Raw genomic sequence first — 22,188 nt, 5'->3', positions numbered from 1 at the left:
CCGTAGCGCACCGCCCCGGCGGGGGGGGGGTGATGGGAAGTGTAGGCGGAAGAGGGCGCTGAGAGCGGCGGGAGGGAGTTTTGAGGGGTCCCCGGGATGAAGCCCCCCCCTCAGGTACCTCCCGCCGTACCGGGGGGTGGGCAGCGCCACCGGGAGGTTCAAGAAAGGTCAGGGAGCTCAGAGGCTGCTGGTGGGAATGGGGAGGCCGCGGGTCTGATGTAGGGAGACCCCAGGGAGGCCTCGGGCCTGAGAGCCCAGGGAGGCCCAGAGGGACCCCAAGGATGCCCAGGACCCGCTTAGGGAGACCCCAGGGAAACCCCAAGGAATACCAAGGGTGGCTCCAGGCAGGACTCCAGGGAGACCCCAGGCCTTCTGCAGAATCACCACAGGAGACCCAGGAGGTTTCCAAGGGAAAGCCCCCAGGGAGTTGGTGGCTCTTTGGAGCATCTCAGCTGCTCCAGCAAATCCCACACCAATCCCCCGGGATCCTGCCCTGTTCCCCATCCCAGAGCCACAGGTGTGTTCTGCCCCCGGGCAGAAACTGGGGAGTCATTTGTGGGCAAACTTCAAGTGGTGAATGAGTGCCCGAATCAGTGCCAAGGGTTCCTAAGGATCCATCCACCTCCCACCCGATCCCCAAGGGGTTCCTAAGGATCCATCCACCTCCCACTCTCTCCCCAAGGGGTTCCTAAGGATCCATCCACCTCCCACCCTGTCCCTGAGAGGTTCCTAAGGATCCATCCACCTCCCACCCCTGTGCCCAAGGGGCTCCTACAGATCCTGATCTCCCTGCTGTGCCCCAGCCCAGTGCCATGGATGCCCTGCACGAGGCCGGGATCCACGCAGCCGTGGCCCTGCAGGCTGGGCCGCCCTGGCTGGAGCAGTTCTGGCTCTTCCTGACGTCCCACCTGGATCCCAATTCCATCTACACCGTCTGCTTCCCGCTGGCCCGCGGGCTGGACGAGCGCGTGTCCCTGATGGTTCTCTGGATCGCCCTGGTGGCCGAGTGGCTCAACGTGGTCCTCAAGTGGTGAGGGGGGGCACACGGAGGGGGGCACTGGGACACTCCCTGCTCCCTGCCCCAGGAATTCTGGGCAGAGGCTCCCTGGCTGTGGCATTCCGCGGGGTCACCCGAGCCGCCCTGAGCGTCTGCCAGGAATTCCTGGCAGAGAAAAGCTCCGGAGGAATCAGGGTTGGCAAGGGATCCTGATCCTCTGTGGCTTCATCCTGGAGATGGGATCATCCCGGGATGGGCTGCAGGGATCCTGCTCTCCTGGAGATCCTGGGATGGGCTGCAGGGATCCTGCTGTCCTGGATCATACAGGATGGGCTGCAGGGATCCTGCTCTCCTGGATCATTCAGGATGGGCTGCAGGGATCCTGCTCTCCTGGATCCCGGGATGGGCTGCAGGGATCCTGCTCTCCTGGAGATCCTGGGACGGGCTGCAGGGATCCAGCTCTCCTGGAGATCCTGGGACGGGCTGCAGGGATCCAGCTCTCCTGGAGATCCCAGGATGGGCTGCAGGGATCCTGCTCTCCTGGATCCCAGGATGGGCTGCAGGGATCCTGCTCTCCTGGAGATCCTGGGACGGGCTGCAGGGATCCTGCTCTCCTGGAGATCCCGGGATGGGCTGCAGGGATCCTGCTCTCCTGGATCCCGGGATGGGCTGCAGGGATCCTGCTCTCCTGGAGATCATGGGATGGGCTGCAGGGATCCTGCTCTCCTGGAGATCCCAGGATGGGCTGCAGGGATCCTGCTCTCCTGGATCCCAGGATGGGCTGCAGGGATCCTGCTCTCCTGGATCCCGGGATGGGCTGCAGGGATCCTGCTCTCCTGGATCCCAGGATGGGCTGCAGGGATCCAGCCCCTGGCTCTCTGGGCTCTCTCCCACGCTCCGTGCTGTCCCTGCCGCAGGTTCCTGTTCGGGGAGCGCCCGTACTGGTGGATCCACGAGTCGGGGCTCTCCAGCCAGGAGCAGCTCCCGCTGCGCCAGTTCCCGGTCACCTGCGAGACGGGACCAGGTGAGTCCCAGCTCGGGCAGCCCCGGGATCCCCGGGGAAGAGCCCCAGGAGCCCCATCCGCCTGGGAACGCTGGGCTGGAGGCGGGAAGAGCCATTCCTGAGCAGCGGGGAGGGGTTGGGATTGACATCGCCAGCTCTCCTGTGCTTCATCCCCCAGGGAGCCCCTCGGGCCACTGCATGATCCTGGGGGCGGCCCTGTGGCCAGTTGTCACCGCCCTGAGCAAGGGAGTGTCCAGGTACACCCGGAGGTGAGTCCTGAGCCTCTGTGGGAAGAGGGGGGTGAGATGTGGGGCCGCTCCTGTGGGGCAGAACCCACGGGGAGCAGGCAGGAGGAGTCCCGGGATGGAGACACCGTCCCTTGGAAGCTTCCAGAGCACCTGTGGGACGAGGGGGTGGATGTGGGACCCCAGCACCCGTGGAGGGTGATATGGATCCCTTCCCTCCCAGCAGGGCGGCTCCAGGGGGACACATCCCTTCCCTGGCAGCTCGGGAAGAGGCTGTAGAGCCCCTGAATGCCCCCCAGGACTTCTTGTTGCCCCTTTCAGCTGTGCTTTCCTCCTTTGCACCCCGCCCCGCTGAGCCCCGTTCCCTTCCAGCCGGCTGCTGAGGCTGATCCCATTCCTCATCTACATCCTCCTGCTGGTGGCCATGGGGCTCTCCCGGATCTTCGTCCTGGCCCACTTCCCCCATCAGGTGGTCACCGGCTCCCTGGCAGGTGAGGGGGGCACCCCAGCTCCTTCCCCTTCCCTCGAGCCCCTTCCCAGTCCATCCCAGTGCCAAGCCCGCCTGTCCCCCCCACCAGGGATGGCTCTGGGCTGGGGGCTGCAGCGCTGGCCCCCCAACTTCCTCAAGTGCCGGTTCTTCCTGCTGACGGCTCTGGGGCTGCTCCTGAGCGCGCTGGCCCTGCACGGGCTGGCCACAGCCGCAGGCCTGGACCTGGACTGGTGAGTGCCCGGGGACAGGGGTGTCACAGGGGGGCAGGGGTGTCACAGGGGGAAAAGTGGTGTCACAGGGGGGCAGGGGTGTCATGGGGTGAAAGGGTGTCATGGGGGGAAAGGGTGTCACAAGGGAAAAGGGGTGTCACAGGGGGAAAAGGGGTCCCACGGGGGACAGGGGTGTCACGGGGGGAAAAGTGGTATCATAGGGGAAAAGTGGTGTCACAGGGGAAAAGGGGTGTCACAGGGGAAAAGGGGTGTCACAGGGGGACAGGGTGTCACAGGGTAGAAGGGGTGTCACAATGGAAAAAGGGTGTCACAAGGGAAAAAGGGGTGTCACAAGGGAAAAAGGGGTCCCACGGGGGACAGGGGTGTCACAGGGGGACAGGGTGTCACAAGGGAAAAGGGGTGTCACAGGGTAAAAGGGGTGTCACAGGGGGACAGGGTGTCACAGGGGGACAGGGTGTCATAGGAGAAAGGTGTCACATGGATCATCCTTCTGGGGTGCTGGGGGTACCCCAGGGATCTGCCCACCGGGGAGGGGTCTCCCCGGGGAGCAGCCCTCCAGGCTGGAGCGAGGCATCCCCAGGAATCTGCTTCCAGGAGTAATTTGGGGGCGCGCAGGGATGTACCCCCCGAGCTGTTTGGGGACGGGGGCTGACCGCAGAGCTCTTCCCCCAACCCGTTTCTCGGGGGGTGCACAACCCAAAAGCCCCTCGCTCCCCCCCCCCCCTCCCCACCAGGTCCCTCCGCCGGGCCAGCGCCCGGTGCTGGGAGCCGGCCTGGCTGCGGCCGGAGACGCGGCCCTGGGCCTCGCTGTGCCGGGTGAGCGGCAGCGCGCTGGGGCTGGCCCTGGCCGCCAGGCACCCCCTGAGCCGCCGCGCCGCCGAGGAGCTGCGGGGGCTGGAGCCGCCGCTGGGCAGCGCCGCGCTGGGGCTGCTGGCCCTGGACATGCTGCACAAGCTGCCCAAGAGCGACGAGGCGGCCCTGTGGTACCTGAACGTGGGCGCCCGCTACACCCTGGGGCCCGTGCTGGTGGCCTCCCTCCTGCCCCAGCTCATCCTCATCCTCCGCCGGCTCCGGGCAGCCCCCTAAACCCCCCCCTCACTTTATCGGGGAAGGGGGGGGGGAATCTGCTCCCAGTTCATCCCCACCTGTCCCAGGCACCCCCAAATTTGACTAGGGGGTGTCTGCTCTGTTGCCAGTTCATTCTCACACTCTTTTTGCCCCAGGGACCCCGATATTGAGTAGGGGGTCCCCATTTCTGTCCCAGTTCATCCTCACCCTCCCTTTCCCCAGAGACCCCAAATTGAGTGGGGGGGGGGGGTCTCCGCTCTGTTCCCGGTTCACTCTCACTCCTTCCCCCCCAGGCCGAGCAGTTGTCCCGGTTCATGCTCGCCCTCGCCTGCCCCAGGGACCCCCCCCTCACCCCGGGCAGGGGGTCCCAGCCCCCCGGGGCCGAGCCGGGGGTGCCCCGTGCCCAGCGGGTCTGGGGACACAGCCCAGGGACAGCCCCGGCCCGGGGGGGGACACTGAGCTGCCACCCCCGTCCCCAGCTGTCCCCAGTTCTCCGCAGCAGGGATGGGCCCCCCCCCGCCCCGCCGGGACCCCCCCTCAGCCCGGTGTGTGCGGGGCTGCCCCCGTTTGGAACCAAATAAAGCTCCAGAACCGAGCCCGGCCCCGAGTGCTGGGGGTTGGGTTGCGGGGGACAGCGGGGACAGAGCCCCCCGAGCCCGGGGGTGACAAAGGGGACCCGCCCCGCTCCCTCCCTGCGCCTCTTGCGGTGCCTGGGGAAACTGAGGCACGTGGGGGACACCGCGGGGAGGACGGGGCAGGAAAAGGGGACTCGGGGACAGGAAAAGGGACACAGGGGCACCCCCCAGCAGCACCCCCAAAGGCAGCGGGCCCGGCGGGTATTGCCAGAAACAGTTTATTTATACAAGGACGAACATCGGTGACATCTTTACAAAATACCGAACCGAGACCCAGAGCGAGCGTGAGCGGGGACGGACAGGACCGGGGGGGGGACACGGGGGACACACTGCGGGGGGGGGGGGGGACACGACGACACCAGCCCAAAGCAAGCCGGGCACGCTGCTCCCAAAATCCAGAGGCGTTTCCCTCTCCTGGGATGGGGAGGGGGATCCCCCACCACACTCGGGGTGTCCCCAGCGTTGGGGACACGCACGATCCCCCCCCCGTTCCTCACCCTAAACCAGGGTCTTTCCCCCCCAGGAGAGGTGACAAGGACAACCTCAGCCCTCTGTCCTAATTTGGGACCACCCCAAATTCCCCCCCACCCCCGGAATAATTTAACCCACGACGCGCTGTCCCTGTGCCAGTCTCCCCCCCTCCGCCCCCCCCATTAAAAAAATACTATTAAATAATCCATCTGTAATAAAATTATATCCCTTTTTTTTTTTTTGGGGGGGGGGGGGTTGGGTGGTTTTCTCTCTTTTAAAGCTAAAATTGCTCTGAGGCCCCTCCGGCTGGTGACAAAACAGGAAAATAAAGTGGTTTTTCCTCCTTTTTTTTTTTTTTTTTTTTTTCTTTTTCCCTCTCCTATAAGGATAAATTTGATCCCAACAAAGGCGCCGGGGTGACAAAGTGACAGGGGAGTGGGGGGACAGGGCTCGTCCCTTTGTCTCACGTCCCCATCCAAAACGGGGAGGCCGAAGGGAAAAAAAAAAACAAAAACCCCAAGAAAATTAAAAAAAAAACCCAAAATGAAGGGAAATTAAGGCATTAAAAAAAAATACTTACTTAAAGGCACGAAGATTTCCCATCGCCTCCCCCGGGGTGGGGGGACGGATCCGGAGCCAGGGAGGGAACGAGGGGGGCAGACACACAGAAATAGGTGGAAAATAAGGAAAAAACCCTAAATAAAAAAATCTCGAGGAGCCCCGGGGGGGTCCGGGCAGCGCCGGGGGGACCCGACGGACACGGGGGACACAGGGGGACACGGGGGGACAGGGGGTGCTGGTGGAACTGCTGCTGCACAAGAGACACGACCGCAAACACTGCGGGGAGCCGGGGGCACAGGACGGGCGGGGGGATTTTTTTTGTGGTTTTCTCCTTTTTTTAATAGAAAAAGAAAATATTTTCCTCTTTTTTTTTTTTTTTTTCTGGTTTTCCTTTCGATTTCTCCCTTTTTTTTTGTTTTTTTTTGTCTTTTTTTTTTTTTTTTAGTGTTTTTGTGTGTGTTTTGGATTTTTTTTTTTCCTTTTACTGTGATTTTTTGTTTTTTTTGTGTGTGTGTGTTTTTTGTCTCTTCCGGGTGTTCCTTGGTTTTCGGGATGATCCGGGCGGGTCAGAGCGTGGGCTCGGCCTCCATCGGCTCCTCTGCTGGCCTGGGCAGAGGAGGGACAAGTGTCTGTCACCCCCCTGGGACACGTGTCCTCGCCAGTGTCACACCCCCGTGTCCCCCCAGTGTCACACCTGGCTCCATTCACGTCCTCTGTGACCCCCCTGGTGTTACACTCCCATGTCCCCCATGTCTCCCTGTGTCCCCCCAGTGTCACACCCCAGTGTCACACACCCTCCATGTCCCCCCCAGTGTCACACCTGGCTCTGTGCACCTTCCCCGTGGCCCCTCCGGTGTCACACCCAGCTCCATGCACACCCCCTGTGTCCCCCAGTGTCACACCCACCGTGTCCCCAGTGTCACCCCCAGTGTCACACACCCCCCATGTCCCCAGTGTCCCCCCAGTGTCACACACCCTCTGTGTCCCCCAGTGTCACACACCCCCCATGTCCCCCAGTGTCCCCCAGTGTCCCTCCAGTGTCACACACCCTCCGTGTCTCCCTGTGTCCCCCAGTGTCACACACCCTCCGTGTCTCCCTGTGTCCCCAGTGTCCCCCAGTGTCACACACCCCCCATATCCCCCCGTGTCCCCCAGTGTCACACACCCTCCGTGTCCCCAGTGTCCCCTCAGTGTCACACCCACCCCATGTCCCCAGTGTCCCCCCATGTCCCCCAGTGTCACACACCCTCTGTGTCCCCCAGTGTCACACACCCCCCATGTCCCCCAGTGTCCCTCCAGTGTCACACACCCTCCGTGTCTCCCTGTGTCCCCCAGTGTCACACACCCTCCGTCTCTCCCCGTGTCCCCCCAGTGTCACACATCCCATGTCCCTCCGTGTCCCCCAGTGTCACACCCACCCTGTGTCCCCCAGTGTCACACACCCCCCGTATCCCCCCCGTGTCCCCCAGTGTCACACCCACCCTGTGTCCCCCCAGTGTCACACCCCCCGTGTCCCCCCGTGTCCGTGGGCCGTACCTGGCCTGGGGCTCCGTCCCGGCCCCGCCGTGCTCGGCGCCCACGGACAGCAGGGCCATGGCTGTCACCGTCTCGGCCTCCTCGGTGTCCCCGCGCTGCGCCTCCAGCAGGGACCGGCCCACGGCGGCGGCGAAGCGCCGGACAGAGCCCCAGTGCCGGCCTGCGGGGACAGGGACGGGGCCACGGCTGGGACGGAGCGGCCGGTGCCCCCCCGGTGCCCCCCCCCGTGTCCCTCCGTGTCCCCCCGTGACAGAACCGGCCCCTCCCGTGCCCCCGTTCTCACTCTGGATCTCGATGACCTTCTCCAGCGTGGCCACCGCGTTCACGTTGGGCTTCTGCTGCAGCAGGGCCGGGTCCAGGGGCTCCAGCTGGGGTGGGGACACCCCGTCAGCCCCCCCAAACTGCCACCAGCACCCCCAGAGGCAAGGCAGGGACGGGACCGGAGCCCCCGCAACCAACGAGGGGAAACTGAGGCACGACACGGGGTGTGCGCCACAACACGCCCCTGGGGAAGGGCCGGGGGGCTCGGGGGGGCCTCGGGGGTGTCCCCCCGTACCTCGAGGCCGAGCAGGGCGGTGACACAGGCCTCCGAGGCGTCGCAGATGGCCGTCAGGTCGTGTCCCCCCTCCAGCGCCAGCACCACCCGGCCCCCCCGCCAGCATCATCAGCTGCTTCGTCAGGTGCCCGAAACCTGGGGGGCAGCGGGCACGGGGTGAGGGGTGGCCGGGCCGGGGTCCCCGCCCCGGGCTGCCCCCAGACCCCACTCACACTTGGCGGTGACGGAGTAGCCACCGAGCGGGGACAGGTGGCCCTCGACGGCGTCGAAGCCGGCGGAGACCAGCACCAGGTCCGGGGAGAACTCGTTGGCGATGGGCATCACCACCGTCCTGGGGGCAGCGGCGGCTCGGGACCCCCCCAGGGCTGGGGGAGCCCCCCAGGAGGGCAGGGACCCTTCCCAGGGTGGAGGGAGCTCCCAGAGCACAGGACATGGGGACCCTCCCAGAGTACAGGGACATCCCAGGACTTGGGGAGCCCCTCAGGGAGCAGGGACCCCCCCCATGGTGTGCAGGGACCCCCCCAAGGTGTGCAGGGACCCCCTAAGGTGTGCAGGGACCCCCCCAAGGTGTGCAGGGACCCCCTAAGGTGTGCAAGGACCCCCACCAAGGTGTGCAGGGACCCCCCCAAGGTGTGCAGGGACCCCCTAAGGTGTGCAAGGACCCCCACCAAGGTGTGCAGGGACCCCCTGATGCAGCCCCCCCCCCTCTCCACTGCACAGAGACCCTTCCCCCAGGACACAGGGACCCCTCCCATAGGACAGAGCCCCCCCAAGGGCTCAGGAACCCCCCCCAGGACACCGGAATTCCCCGAGGCACAGCCCCCTCCTGCCATGGAGCCCCTCCCCAGCCGTGCCCCCCACCGTGCAGGTGTGGCCCCCCCCCACCTGAAGGCTGTCAGGTACTCCACGTCCCCGATCGGGGGGTCCACGCCGCCGGTCCAGGCGATGTTGATGTTGTAGCCCACGCCCAGCCCGCTGCCCACCTGGGCACAGCCACAGGTGACCCCTCAGTGCCACAGCCAGGGTGGGTGGGGGGCACGGGGGGGGGGGGGGACCCCCAACCCCAAAGTCCCCCCGGTACCTCCTCGGGGGCCCCGCTGCCCGGGAAGAAGTTGCCGTCGTCGTAGCGGTGCAGGGAGATGTAGAGCACGTGGGGGTCGCTGTAGAAGGCCTGCTGGGTCCCGTTCCCGTGGTGGATGTCCTGGGGGGGCACCCGGGTGTCAGGGACCCCCCCTACACCCACCCACGCGGTCCCCAAGGCCTGTGGGGTCCCCCCCGTCCCCCCTTACCCAGTCCACGATGAGGATCCTGCCCACGCTGAGCCGCTGCTGCAGCAGCTTGGCCGAGATGGCCACCGAGTTGAAGAAGCAAAAGCCCCTGGGGACAAGGGACATGGGACATCAGTGGAGGGGGTGGCCCTGGCTAGGGGTCCCACCCTGTCCCTGTACTCACATGGCCGTGGACTCCTCAGCGTGGTGGCCTGGGGGGCGGATGACAGCGAAGCCATTCTGGGGGACAGAGAGGGACACGGGTGGGACACAGAGGGACATGTGTGTGTGACACAGAGACACGTGTGTGACACAGAGGGATGTGTGTGTGTGACACAGAGACACGTGTGGCACTGGGACACAGCTGGGACAGAGGGACACGGGTGGGACAGGGAGGGACACGGGTGGGACACAGAGGGATGTGTGTGTGTGACACAGAGACGTGTGTGGCATCAGGACACAACCAGGACAGAGGAACATGGATGGGACACAGAGGGACGTGTGTGTGTGTGACACAGAGACACGTGTGGCATCAGGACACAACCAGGACAGAGGGACATGCATGGGACACAGAGGGACACGGGTGGGACACAGAGGGATGTGTGTGTGTGACACAGAGACATGTGTGGGACACAACCGGGACAGGGGGACACGGGTGGGACACGGAAGGACGTGTGTGTGTGACACAGAGACACGTGTGGCACTGGGACACAACCAGGACAGAGGGACACGGGTGGGACAGGGAGGGACACGTGCAGGGAGGCAGAGTGACGGTGACACGCGCTCACCTTGACCTCCCCCGCGGCCACCTTGAAGGCCAGCTCGAGCAGGCAGCCCACGGCCGTGCGCACCGCGCTGGACGAGTGCAGCTCGTTCCACACCGTGTCACTGTCCACCTGTGGGGACACCGGGGCTCAGCGGGGCACGGCCACCCCGGGGACGCCCCCAGCCCTGCCCCCAGACTCACCCCGATGCCCCCGCACGGCAGCACCGCGTACGTCTTCGGAGTGATGGGACCTGCGGGGTCAAGGGGTGATGGGGACAAGGGGATCCCGCGGGATAAGGGGACCTCTGAGCACCCCAAAGGATTGGGAACCCCAGAGGACAGGGGGATCCCATGGGAAAGGAGGAACCCAAGGCACCCCAAGGGATGGGGAACCCCAGAGGACAGGGGGATCCCATGGGAAAGGAGGAACCCAAGGCACCCCAAGGGATGGGGAACCCCAGGAGACAGAGGGATCCCCTGGGACCCCTGAACGCCCCAAGAACTGGGACCCCCACAGGACACGGACTCTCCTGGCCACCCCAGAGGGAGCAGACCCGCAGGGAACAGAGGGATCACAAGGAACAGGGCAGCAAGGTGACCCCAGCTCCAGAGAGGGGGGTCCCAGGCATCGGGGGCCCCCCAGCACCCACCCAGCAGCTTTTTGCTGTCCAGTTTCTGGCGGTTCAGGGGGCTGGTGCCGTAGAGCAGCGCGTGGTGCTCCGAGTGCACCGTCTGGATCTCCTCCAGCGTCGCCTTCCTGCCCCGGATCCGCTGGGAAGGGGCACAGGCTGAGCCCCCCGGGCTCCCCGTGCCATCCCGAGCCCCCCCCTCCCCCCGGGACGCAGGGAGCTCCCCCCTCACCTCACACTTCCCCAGCAGCCCCGTCTCCTGCAGCCGGGACCAGATGCTCTGGATGCGCCCGGCGTGCTCGGGGTGGATGGTGGTGTTCCCGCAGGTGCACTGGTGCTTCAGCATGAACGTGTCGTACACCACGCCTGGGCACAGCACAGCTGGCACGGCTGGCACCCCGGGACCCCCCCGGGGAGGGGCAGCCCCAGGGGGAAGGGGGATCCCAGGGGATCCCTGGGCACCCCGAGATGTTGGGAGCCCCGGGAGACAAAGGGAGTCCATGGGACTGGGGGACACCAGGCATCCCCAGGTACTGGGAACCCCAGGGGACTGAGGGATCCTGTGGATTAGGGGGACCCCAGGACATTCCAAAGTACCAGGAAGCCCAGGGGACAGAGGGATCCTGTGGATCAGGGGGACCCCTGGGCACCCCGAGGGATTGGGAACCCCAGGGGAGAAGCGAATCCCACGGGAGAGGAACATCCACAGCCCCAGCACGGAATGGGACACTCGGCGGGGGGGACAACACAGCCATCCCTGGGGACAGGAGCCCCCCGGGTCACAGACCCCCGGTGCACGGAGACCCCCCCCCCCCGGTGCCCCCAGTGCCGTACCTGTGGTGAAGAGGTGCTTGGGGGGCCCCTCGGGCTGGGGGGGTTTGACGCTGGCGGGGGACGATTGGGTGCGGGCGAGGGCGGGGTGGGGCAGAGCCAGGACCCCCAGGGGGGGCGCGGGGAAGAGCTGCAGCGGCGCCTCGGGGTACACCTGGGGAGGGGGCGGGCGATGAGTCACGGCAGGGGACTGAGGGAGAGGGGGGGGGGGTCACGGCACGGGGGCGGCGGGGACAGAGGGACAGAGGAGGGGCGGGGGGATGAGTCACCGACCCTTCCGAGTCATCGCTGCGGCAGCGTCCCCAAAAACGGGGGGGAGGGCACACAACGACAGGGCTGGGGGAGGGTGGGGGGGCATGGGGTTCGGGGGGATGGAGGGACCCAAATCCCCCCCCACCACCACCCCCAAAAGTCTCACCTGCTTGTAGGTGACGCCCAGCTCAGTGACGTCGGGGTCCCCAGGGGCCTCGGCCTCGTCCCCGCTGTCACCCGGCTCCTGGCAGCCCTCGGGGTCCTGTGGCTGCTCCGGGGGGTCCCCGGCCTCTGGGGACACCAGGGCGAGGGGGGGGCCTCTCTCCCCCGGGGGGGGCGATTGCTGCTCCGTCAGCTCCTCCTCCGTCTCCTCGGGGTGGGTGGGGGGCTGCCGTGCCAGCTCCCCCCCCTTGGGGAGCAGCTGGGGGGCGCGGGGGTTAAGTGACCCCCCCCCCACACCCCAGCTCCACGGCCAACCCGTGCCCACCCCACGGCCCCGCTCTACCCCACAGTCACCCCACAGCCACCCAGTACCCACCCCACGCACCTTCGTCCCGCCCTTCCCCAGCTTCCCATCCTCTGCCTCAGTTTCCCCCGCTCGCACTGCTGCATTTCGGGGGTCAGCGGTGCCCCAAGAGCCACCCCACACCCCACTCACACCCTGCAGCCCATTTCCCCCCCGCCACGCGTCCCCACCTTGAGCTGCTGCTTGTCCAGGAAGTGGTGCTGGAGGGGGCCGTGGGGCAGGGCCTGGGGGCTCTGGGGCAGCGGGGACGACTGGGTGCGGCTCAGGGGCCGGTGCCGCGGCAGTTTGCTCCCGCGGGGAGCCCCCCCGCGCTCCCCCGTCACCAGCGGGGACTGCCCGTGCAGGGGCACTGCGGACACGGCGTCAGAGGGGCTCCCCAGCCCCCCCAGAGCTCCCCAGAGCTGGGGACAAGCGGGACAGACTGGGGGGGGACCGGGAAAGGGTGGGAAGGAAACGGGGGGAAGGGCCGAGGGGTGAACTGGGCAGGGCTGGGGGCAAACAGAGGGCAAACTGGGGAAGTACTGGGGGACACTGAGGCAGGATCGGAGGGACGTTGAGGGGACACTGAATAAGGACCGGGGGGACACTGAGGGGACACCGGGGGGACACTGAGAAAGGACTGGAGGAACACTGAGGGGGGACCACAGGGACACTGAGGCGGGATCAGAGGGACATTGAGGGGACACTGAATAAGGACCGGGAGGACACTGAGGGGACACTGAGGAAGGATTGGGGGGACACCGAGGGAGGACTGGGGGGACTCTGAGGGAGGATTAAGGGGACACTGAGGAAGGATCAGAGGGACACTGAGGGGGGATTAGGGGGGACACTGAGGGGACACTGAATAAGGACCGGGGGGACACTGAGAAAGGACTGGAGGGACACTGAGGCAGGATCAGAGGGACACTGAGGGGGGACCAGGGGGACACTGAGGGGACACTGAGGGGACACTGAGGGGACAGAGCAGGCAGGGGCAGGCTGGGCCGGGGCTTACCAGCAATGAGGGTGCTCTGCTGCCGCGCCTGCTCCAGCAGCAGCACGTGCTGCAGCAGGGACGGGGACCCGGCCGGGGCGTCCCCGTCCAGGGCCACCCCCAGCAGGCACCCCGGGATCGAGGACGTGCTCAGGAACTTCCCGGTGAGGGCAGCCCCGGGGCGCAGCGGGGACACCCCCGGGGGCACCCCCGGCCGCTCGCCCTCCGCCTGCGGCGACAGCTTGGGGGACACCTGCGGGGACAGCGGTGGCACTGGGGGTCCCCACATCGCCCCAGGGGTGCCAGGTCCCTGCGCCACCCCTCTGGGGTCCCCACATCCCTGCTGTAGGGTGCCAGGCCCCCATGCCACCCCCCACTGTATCCCCATGTCCCCCCCCGTGGGGTTCCATGCCCCGGTGCCACCCACCACGGTGTCCCCATGTCCCCAGGGGGTCCCTCATGTTCCCTCTGTGAAGTTCCAGGTCCCGGTGCCACCCCCCCGTGGGGCTCCCGTGTCCCCCTCATGGGGTGCCAAGCCCCAGTGCCCCCCACCACAGGGTCCCCGTGCCCCCACTCACGGGGAGGTGGGCGCTGGTGACGGTGACAGTGGCCTGCAGCCCCAGGGACAGGTTGGGCAGCGACGGGGACGTGTAGAGGCTGAGCTGGGCCCCGTCCAGGGCCAGGGCGTGGGGCTGGGGCAGGAGCTGCTGTGGCACCACAGGGCAAACACGGCATCAGCACCCGCGTGGGGACACGACAGGACAGGACAGGACAGGCCACCAACACGTGTGGGGACACGACACCATGGACACACTCACAGCCCCCACAGGGGACACCCATCCCTGTCCCCGGGCGTACCTCGCTGTGGATGTTGGGGACGGAGGCGGCCAGGCCGTTGTGGGCACCGTGGGAGCTGTTGGGGGAGCTGGGCCCCGACCCGGGGGCGCTGCTGCAGACCGATGACACTGCAGGACACGCGTGTGTCACACGGGGACACTGACACTGCCCTGTGTCACACTGACACTGTGGGACACGCGTGTGTCACACGGGGACACTGACACTGCCCTGTGTCACACTGACACTGCGGGACACGCGTGTGTCACACGGGGACACTGACACTGCCCTGTGTCACACTGACACTGCGGGACACGCGTGTGTCACACGGGGACACTGACACTGCCCTGTGTCACACTGACACTGCGGGACACGCGTGTGTCACACAGGCATGGGGACACTGCCATGTGTCACACATAGACACTGCCCCATGTCACACAGTGTGTCACACACTGACACTGCAGGACACGTGTTTGTCACACGGACACAGGGACACTGCTCCGTGTCACACTGACACTGAGGGACACACGTGTGTCACACGGGCACGGGGACACTGACACTGCCCTGTGTCACACTGACACAGCAGGACACGCGTGTGTCACACGGGGACACTGACACTGCCCTGTGTCACACTGACACTGAGGGACATGTGTGTGTCACACAGGCACAGGGACACTGACACTGCCCTGTATCACACACTGGCACTGTGGGACACGTGTGTCACACAGGCACAGGGACACTACCCCATGTCACACAGTGTGTCACACACTGACACTGCAGGACACGTGTGTGTCACATGGACACAGGGACACTGCTCCGTGTCGCACTGGCACTGTGGGACACGTGTGTCACACAGGCACAGCGACACTGCCCCATGTCACACAGCGTGTCACACACTGACACTGTGGCACACGCGTGTGTCACATGTGTCACCCCACCCCAGAAGCCACGGGGGCTCTGAGGACAGCGCGGCAGGCAGCGAGCCCCAGCCGCCAGCCCAGCCCGTGTCCCCACGCTGTCCCCGCGCTGTCCCCATGGTGTCCCCACGCTGTCCCCGCGCTGTCCCCACGCACCGGTGATCTCGACGTGGCGCTTGCGGAAGGCGCTGAGCACGGAGCCGTCGCGGCGCCGCAGGAGGGGGCTGCTCCTCCGCTCCGCCACCTTCTGCTTCAGCCGCGAGCGCACCTTCAGGTTGGGCTCCGAGGCTGGGGACACAGACGTGTCACCCGGAGCGTCGCCACCGCCCCCCGCGGGTGCGGCGCGCCCCCCGCCCGCCGCCACCCACCGGTTTTGCGGAGCGGGAAATCGTCCCGGCCGTCGTAGGTGCCGAGGAGGGGGAGCTTGTAGGACGGGGGGGTCCCCGGGCTGCCGGTCTGGGGGGGGGAACTCTGGTCCAACGAGGTGTGGTGAGCCCTGGCGGGGGTGAAGGTGGCAGAGACCCCGCTGGGACACCTGGGTCACCCCCACGGTGCCTCGAACTGGGGGGTCCTGCGGGGCTCGGGGGCACCTACCAACATTTGGGGTGCTGGGGGAGGGAATGGTTGGGGGGGCCGGGGCCCGGCTCCTTCGTCTTGCTGAGCAGGAATTCCTGGAGCTTCAGCTTCACCTCCGTGCTGGCGATGGCGCCTGGGGGCACGGGGAAGTGGGGAGGGTCAGGGGGGCAGCACGGCCCCACGGAATCCTCCAGTCCCACTGCACCCCCACATCCCGCCCCAGCCCTCGCTCACTGTCACGGCCCCGGTCCTTGGGGCGCAGGCTCTGGAGCTGCTCCAGGCGCTGCTGCTGCTCCAGCTCCTGCCGCTCCCGCTGCCGCTGCTGCTCCAGCTCCTGCTGCCGCCGGGCTGCCAGGGCCTCCTGCTGCTGCTGTGGGCCGGGGGCAGCGCCGTGGGACCCTCACCCGGCTCCCAGGGTGACACCCCCGGCCCCAGGGGAAGGGTGGCCCATGGCGCTGGCACCCCCGGTGTCCCCCAAGAGCTCCCTCACCTTCCATCAGTGACACCCCACGGCTCCATCGCTCCCAGTGTCCCCACAATGGCTCCCTCAACCCCAATATCCCTCCACAGTGGCTCCATTACCCCCATATTCCTCTCCCAGCAGCTCCATCATCCATGGTACCCCTCCAAAAACTCCATTCCCCCCCAGGCTGGCAACACACAACAGCTCCATCATCCCTCCAAAAGCTCCAACCCCCTCCCAGACTGGCGACACCCCCAGACCTCCATCCCCCCGGATCCACCACACCCCACCTCTCCAGCACCCCCAACCTCCCCCCCCACCCACGCCCCCCCACCCACCTTGAGGTGCTTCTGCAGCTGGACCTGATGCTGGCGGGTGAGGTGCTCGTGCTGCTTCTGGAACTCGGCGAAGAGCAGCTGCTTCTGGAGCTGCTGCTGCTGCTTCAGGGCCACCAGCTCCCGCTGCAGCTGCTGCTCCCGCGCCGCCGCCAGCCCCGCGTCCACCCCTGCCTCCGGCCCCGGCCCCTCCGGCCCTGCCGGACACGCTGGGTCGAGGGGGGAGAAAAGGGATGGGGACACCCCGGGAATGATGGAGGGGGGGCTGGGAGCTCTTTAAGGAACAGGTTTGGGGTGGTCCAGGCATGCAGGGGGGAGCTGAGAGTGGTTTGGGGGTGTCCCAGGGGTGATGCGGGGGTGGGACTCATTTAAGGGGCGCTTTGGGGGAGTTCCAAGGATGGGGGGGAGTCAGTGGCGTTTTGGGGGGGCGTTGCTGGGTGCGGTTCAGGGGCTGCTGGGGGGGGGTGTCAAGGAAGCCCTCGGGGGTCTCCCCCCAGCCCCATCCCCCTGGATCAACCCCCACCTCAGTTAACCCCCCCCCCCAAAAAACAAAAACGGGGGGGAAGGGTGTGCCCCCACCCAATCCAAACCCCTCCATCTGCAGCACACACCGACACCCCCAGAGTGCTGCAGGGGGGGGCAACACCGACCCCCGAATATCCCCCCCCAGAGACCCCCGGGGGGGCACAGACCCCCCCCCCCTCAGCAGCGAGGAACAGCGTGTGCAGGAGTGGGGGGTGGGCGCCGGCCCCACGCACACAGGAAGGCGGGGGCGGGGGGCACGCGGTGCATGTTAATGAGCCCCCCCCCCCCAGCCCCCTCCACCTGCCGCGGCCGCGCGTCGGGCACTGACGTGTCCCCACGCGGACCCACGGACGTCACCGTGCGCGGAGGTGGGCCACCAGACCCCCCCCCCCCCCAAGGATCACACAGCCCCCCCCCCAGGAGAAGCAGCACCCCCCCCTATCCCGACCACCCCCAGCCTCATGCAGCCCCCCCCCCCCCAGCGCGGGTTTGGCTCTCCCGGGGGGTGTTTGGGGGTACTCCTGCAGCCCCCCCGAACCTGCCAGCCCCAGCCGGGGGTACCCAAAGGGCCCCGCGGGGTGTCGGGGGGCAATGGGGGGGGGGGGGGGGCAGCAGCCAGCCCGTGGAGGGGGCAGCGCTCGGAGGGGGGGGCTACAAAAAGCCCCCCGAGGTGCCAACCCGGCACTTTGGGGTCAGTGGTGGCTTTGGGCCACCTCGGGGCTGGGGACACGCCCCACCCTGCGGGGGTCCTCACCCGGGTCCCCCCCGTGAGGGACAGGGGATGTTTAACCCCTCGCTGCCCAGGACCACCCAAACAGAGAGGTCCCCGTGGGCACAGTGGGGGTGTCCCACGGAATGGGGACACGGGAGGGGCCGGGGATCCGCAATGGGGGGGGGGGGGGCAGCACCCCCAGGGCTGGAGCACCTGTCCTTGCACACCTGTTTGTTCAAGGGGGGAGGGCTCTCCCTCTTACACACCTGAACACACTCGTGTTCAGCAGCTCCCCCCCCGCACACACTCGTGGGGGATGTCACGGGGTTTGGGGCGGTGTCACCGGGTTTTGGGGACACGGGGGGCCGGCCCCCACTCACCTGGGGCGGGCAGGGCAGCGTGCAGGGGGACACGGGGCAGCAGCTCCAGCGGGGGCTCACGGCCGGACCCCCCCTCTGCAGAGAGACACCCGTGACCCCCTGAACGGGCTGGGAACCGGGGGGCCACGTGCACCCCCCCAAACCCAACCTCAGCTCCCCAAATCCCTCCTCGGCGGCTGGGGGGGGGGTGGGTCACGGAGCATCCCTGGGTTTTGGGGTGACGGGAGCAAATGCAGCCCCCCCACTCCAGGCAGGGCAGGGCTGAAAGGCCCCCCCCCTCATTCACGCCCCCCCCCCCCCCCAATCCAGGCTATTCTCTCTGGCGCCTGGAAATAGCCGGCGCACGGGAGGAGCCGGCTATAAATAGGGAATTGTGCCGGGGGGGGGGGGCCACGATCCCGGGAGGGGATGCGCTGTGCCCCTCCCCACCCCCCCCGAGACCCCCGAACTGCCCCGGGGGCTGGGGGGGCACGGGCTGCCCTGGCTGGGGGAAGCTGTGGTGGGGACTGGGGTCCCCACGACCCCCCCCCAGCTCCATCCCACCCCCCACATCCCCCTAATTGCCGGGGACGTTAATCCGCATCAGCGCTGCCGGAAATCAGATCTGGGATGTGCCGAGGGGGATTAGCCCCCCACTTTGGGAACGTGAAGGCAGACGACCCCCTCCCACCCCGCTCCAGACCCCCTGAGTCCCCCAACGAGAGCACCCCAAGAGGGGCTGGGGGGCACAGCTGCCAACTCAGCACATTTCCCATCGGATCCGCGTCCCCACGTGGCTCTGCAGGGACACGACGGGGGGGGGGGGTGATACCGTGGAATCCCCCCTTTTTTGGGGACGGGGGCCTCCCCCCTGTTATGGGGACCCCCCACCAGCACCCCGGCCGTGCGTAACCCCCCCCGGGGCAGCGCCACGTTTATTTACCACGCGTTAATCCCCAGCCAAGACTTTTAATAGCCGGGATATTTCTGGGACACCCCCCGCCCCCCCCCCCCCCCCCCGCTGCCCCCCCCGGGGTGCTTTGGGGCTTGACGTCAGCCCGGCTATTTCTGGTGCTGCCAGCGGGCAGGAGGCCGCGGGAATGGGCCCGCCTGGCTCCCGGACCCCCTTCCTGGTGCTCGGACCCCCGCTCCAACTCCCAGACTCCTTTCCTGGCTCCCACGGCAGGGCAGAGGGGTGCCCTGGGCAGCGGAGCCCCCTCCAGAGGTGGTGGCACACCTGGGGGACGGGGGGACCCGCAGGGATGTTGGGGGGAGTAGTGGGGACCGCCAGGAACTCCGGGAGGGAAGGAGGAGAGCGAGGGGCTGCGCCCCAGGATGGGACCGGCACCCACGGGACCCCCCGGTTCTGGGATGGGGCTGGGAAAAGGAGCCCTGGGGGTCACGGAGCCCCCAGGGGCTGACTAGGGACCCCCGGGGGCTGACTGGGGACCACTGAGCACAGGGCTGGCCTCTGCCACATCCCCGATGGCCCCAGCCCGGCCGAGACCTCCCAGCTCAGCACCCCCGAGGGGTCCCCGAAGGCCCCCAGGCAGCCCCAAAGCCAAAGCCGGGAGGGGACCCCAAGGAAAGCGCCCCAGGGATGGCAGAGGCGGCCAGGCCGTGTCCCCGTGCCGCCGTGTCCCCGTGCCACCGCGCCGCGTGCCAGCCCCGTGCCCGGCACGGCCGGGCGACGCTCCAGCCCTGCGGCCGCTCCAAAAATACCGGCGGGCGGCTCGGGGGGGGCGGGGGGGCTGGGGACAGAGGGGACACACGCCCCCGGTCCCCAGCCGGCGGCGAGTCCCTGCAGCGGGACACGGGGCGCTGCCACAGCCCCGGGCCTCAGTTTCCCCTCCGGAGGCCGCGGTGTCGGCGCTGCCGCGTGTCCCCTCGCGGGGAGGGGGTGGGACATGAGCGCGTCCAGATGTCGCCGGAGTTCCCACCGGGATAATTACAGGGCGGCTCCGCCGGGGAGCCGGCGGGAGCCGGGACAGCGCGGGCACGGCCCTCGCGGGCACCACGGCTGTCCCCACGCGTGGCACCGCGGGGACCCGCCCCCGGTGGCATAAAGAGCCACGCGTGAGCCGCGCCACGACGGTGCCAGGAGCCGTGCCTCAACTTCCCCTCCCAGCGGGAGGATGCCGGGGTCTGGCAGCACCGGGAAGGGGGCGGCGGCGACACGGGCTGGGATAACCGGAGGGAGGGGGCGGCTGGCACGGCCCTGGTGCCCCCCCGGTGCCCGGGCACCCCCGGCCGGCGCGGATGTGCCCCGCTGGGCGGAACGCTGCTGCGGCCCCCCAGTACCCCAATACCTGGGGGACAGCGGGGGGGCTGCAGGGCCACAGCAGGGACGGGGGACACGCAGGGGGACACGGCAGTGCCCGGGCCGTGCCGAGGGCCACCGGAGCGGTGCCCAGCGGGGTGCAGCCCCCGCGGGCTCTCACCTGCGTCGCTCTGGGGGTCCATGGTGGCCCGCGGGTGCCGGGGGGGCTCGCAGAGGCGCGTGTCCGTCAGCGCCGGCCGGGGCACCGGGGCTGTGCCCGCGCCGCCAGGGAGCCCTGCGGGACCAAGCGTCGGTCAGCACCCCGGGACCCCCAAAACCGCCCCCCGCAGCAAACGGGGGGGGGGGGGGGGTCGGAGCCCGCACCGAGCCCCCCTGAGCATCCACGCGGGGCAGGATGTGGCCCCCTGCCCTCCGCTGTCCCCCGGGATGGGGGGGCCTTGGGACACCCCCAGAAGGGACCTGGGGGTCGGCAGCGCTGCACAAGGCTCTGCAGGAAAAGGGGGGGCCCCAGGGGGATAGCGGGGAAGGACCCCCCGGCCGTGCCACCCCTCAGGGACACGGATGGGACCCCCATAAGGACACGGCCGGAGGGGGGGACACACGCTGACCCTCCCCGCGAGCACCCCGGTGCTGCAACCCCCCCCAGATAGGGGTCCCCCCTGAGATGGGGGTCTGGGGGCGTCACCCACGAGGGCCACGCGGCGGGACGGACCCCGCGGGGGGGACACGCCACTCGCGCTGCCGGCAGCGCCGAGCCCGGCGCGGTGCAGCGGGGCCCCCCCGGCCCCCCCCCGGCCGCGCTGCGGAGCCGCCGCCGTGCTGGCGCACGGGCCCCCCGACACTGCGGGAACCCCGAACCCGCAGGGTCCCCCGAGAGCACGGGGACCCCCCCCCACTGCACGGTGTACAGCCCATCGCACCGGGACCCCGACCCGCACAGACCCTCCCCCCCGAACCGCGCCGAGCCCCCCGACCCGCGCCGGGACCGCTCGTTGCAGGGCCCCGCCGAACCGCACCGGGACCCCCGAAACTGCAGGGCTCCCCCGAACTGCACAGGGCCCCCCCCCGGACTGCAGGGCCCCCCATTGCACGGGCTCCCCCCGCCTCGAGCCGCACCGGGACCCCGGAATGCACAGGACCCCCCGCCCGCACCGGGGTCCCCTCTTGCAGCCCCGCACCGGATCGCACCGGGACCCCCACCGCAGCCCCCCCGACCCGCAGCGTGCCCCCCCACCGGAGCCCCTCCCAAAGCACACAGGGACCCCATCGCGGCCCCTCCCGCGAGCTGCGCGGGCCCCGCTGCAGCCCCGGGCCCGCACAGGGCTCCCCCCGCTGCAGCCCCCCCCAAAATCCGCACCGGGGGTCCCCCGCTGCGGGCCCCCCCCTCCCCGCTCCGCACGGCGCACAGCCCCTCACCCCGCGCCCCCCAAGCGCACCGAATCCCACCCCCACCGCACAGACCCCCCCCCTCCCGCCTCGAACCGCACCGGACCTCCGGGATTGCAGCCCCCCCCCCGCCGCCGCCGCACGGAGCCCCCCCGGGAGCCGCACGGGGGTCCCCGACAGCGCAGACCCCGGCCCGCCGCGGGCCCCCGCCCCGATCTCGGCGGTCCCGGTGCCCCCCCCGGGTCCCCCCGTACCTGGGGTCCCCCCGGTGCCGCCCGGCGCGCGCCCCGCCGCCCCCCCGCCTCCTCCTCCATCTTCGCCGCGCGGCCCCGCCCGCCCCGACAACAACATTCGGTGACGTCACTCCGGGTCACGTGACGGCGCCCGGCGCTAAAAATAGCCCCGCGCGCGGAGCCCCCCCCCACCCCCCGTCCCCTTAAAGGGGCGGTGCCGAATGGAGGGGCGGAGCCTAGCGGGGCCTTAAAGGGGCCGCGCAGCGAGCGAGTGAGAGACGGTGTCAGTGTGGGACGGCACGTGGGCGTGCAAGGGCATCCAGGTGTGAAAGTGCAAGAGCACACAGGTGTGAGCGTGCAAGGGCACACAGGTGTGTGAATGAGCGTGCAAGGGCACACAGGTGTGAGAGTGCAAAAGCACACAGGTGTGAGCGTGCAAGGGCGCACAGCTGTGAGAGTGCAAGGGCACACAGGTGTGTGAGCAAGCATGCAAGAGCACACAGGTGTGTGAATGAGAGTGCAAGGGCACA

The 22,188-nt window shown here is 68.4% G+C and overlaps 2 protein-coding genes across 4 annotated transcripts; one reads left to right on the top strand and one right to left on the bottom strand.

Moving 5' to 3' along the window:
• Nucleotides 1-37: 37 nt before the first annotated feature.
• G6PC3 (glucose-6-phosphatase catalytic subunit 3) lies at nucleotides 38-4,976 on the top strand. Of its 3 annotated transcripts, none has more exons than XM_054000072.1 (7): nucleotides 38-114; nucleotides 804-1,030; nucleotides 1,915-2,021; nucleotides 2,179-2,269; nucleotides 2,618-2,736; nucleotides 2,824-2,965; nucleotides 3,700-4,976. In XM_054000072.1, exons 1-7 carry the CDS (start codon nucleotides 97-99, stop codon nucleotides 4,049-4,051), a joined length of 1,056 nt encoding a protein of 351 aa, XP_053856047.1. In that variant the 5' UTR covers nucleotides 38-96; the 3' UTR covers nucleotides 4,052-4,976. The 3 variants fall into 3 exon arrangements, with proteins under 3 accessions (XP_053856047.1, XP_053856049.1, XP_053856048.1); XM_054000074.1 differs by having other exon boundaries at nucleotides 106-167; XM_054000073.1 differs by lacking the exon at nucleotides 38-114 and adding an exon at nucleotides 193-517.
• Nucleotides 4,977-6,181: 1,205 nt separating this feature from the next.
• On the bottom strand, nucleotides 6,182-21,745 carry HDAC5 (histone deacetylase 5). The gene is given in 28 exon segments (XM_054000007.1): nucleotides 6,182-6,306; nucleotides 7,237-7,396; nucleotides 7,520-7,604; nucleotides 7,793-7,888; nucleotides 7,890-7,927; nucleotides 8,005-8,123; nucleotides 8,678-8,775; nucleotides 8,874-8,993; nucleotides 9,082-9,169; nucleotides 9,245-9,300; nucleotides 9,849-9,956; nucleotides 10,028-10,077; nucleotides 10,477-10,597; nucleotides 10,688-10,821; nucleotides 11,290-11,440; nucleotides 11,705-11,959; nucleotides 12,235-12,413; nucleotides 13,059-13,290; nucleotides 13,616-13,744; nucleotides 13,896-14,002; nucleotides 14,945-15,076; nucleotides 15,157-15,284; nucleotides 15,383-15,497; nucleotides 15,599-15,734; nucleotides 16,166-16,371; nucleotides 17,780-17,854; nucleotides 20,200-20,313; nucleotides 21,680-21,745. Coding segments are annotated over 27 exon segments (3,180 nt in total). The 5' UTR covers nucleotides 20,222-20,313; nucleotides 21,680-21,745; the 3' UTR covers nucleotides 6,182-6,266.
• Between the last annotated feature and the right edge of the window lie 443 nt (nucleotides 21,746-22,188).

Source organism: Vidua macroura, chromosome 27, assembly GCF_024509145.1.
Source record: "Vidua macroura isolate BioBank_ID:100142 chromosome 27, ASM2450914v1, whole genome shotgun sequence".
NCBI classification, from domain to species: Eukaryota; Metazoa; Chordata; class Aves; order Passeriformes; family Viduidae; genus Vidua; species Vidua macroura.
This window is presented reverse-complemented; position numbering and strand designations above follow the sequence as displayed.

Bases quoted from the DNA above. Each gene is read 5' to 3' on its own strand.
- G6PC3 (XM_054000072.1), top strand. The intron at 1,031-1,914 runs GTGAGGGGGGGC...TCCCTGCCGCAG, and splicing joins CTCAACGTGGTCCTCAAGTG to GTTCCTGTTCGGGGAGCGCC. The intron at 2,737-2,823 runs GTGAGGGGGGCA...CCCCCCCACCAG, and splicing joins GGTCACCGGCTCCCTGGCAG to GGATGGCTCTGGGCTGGGGG.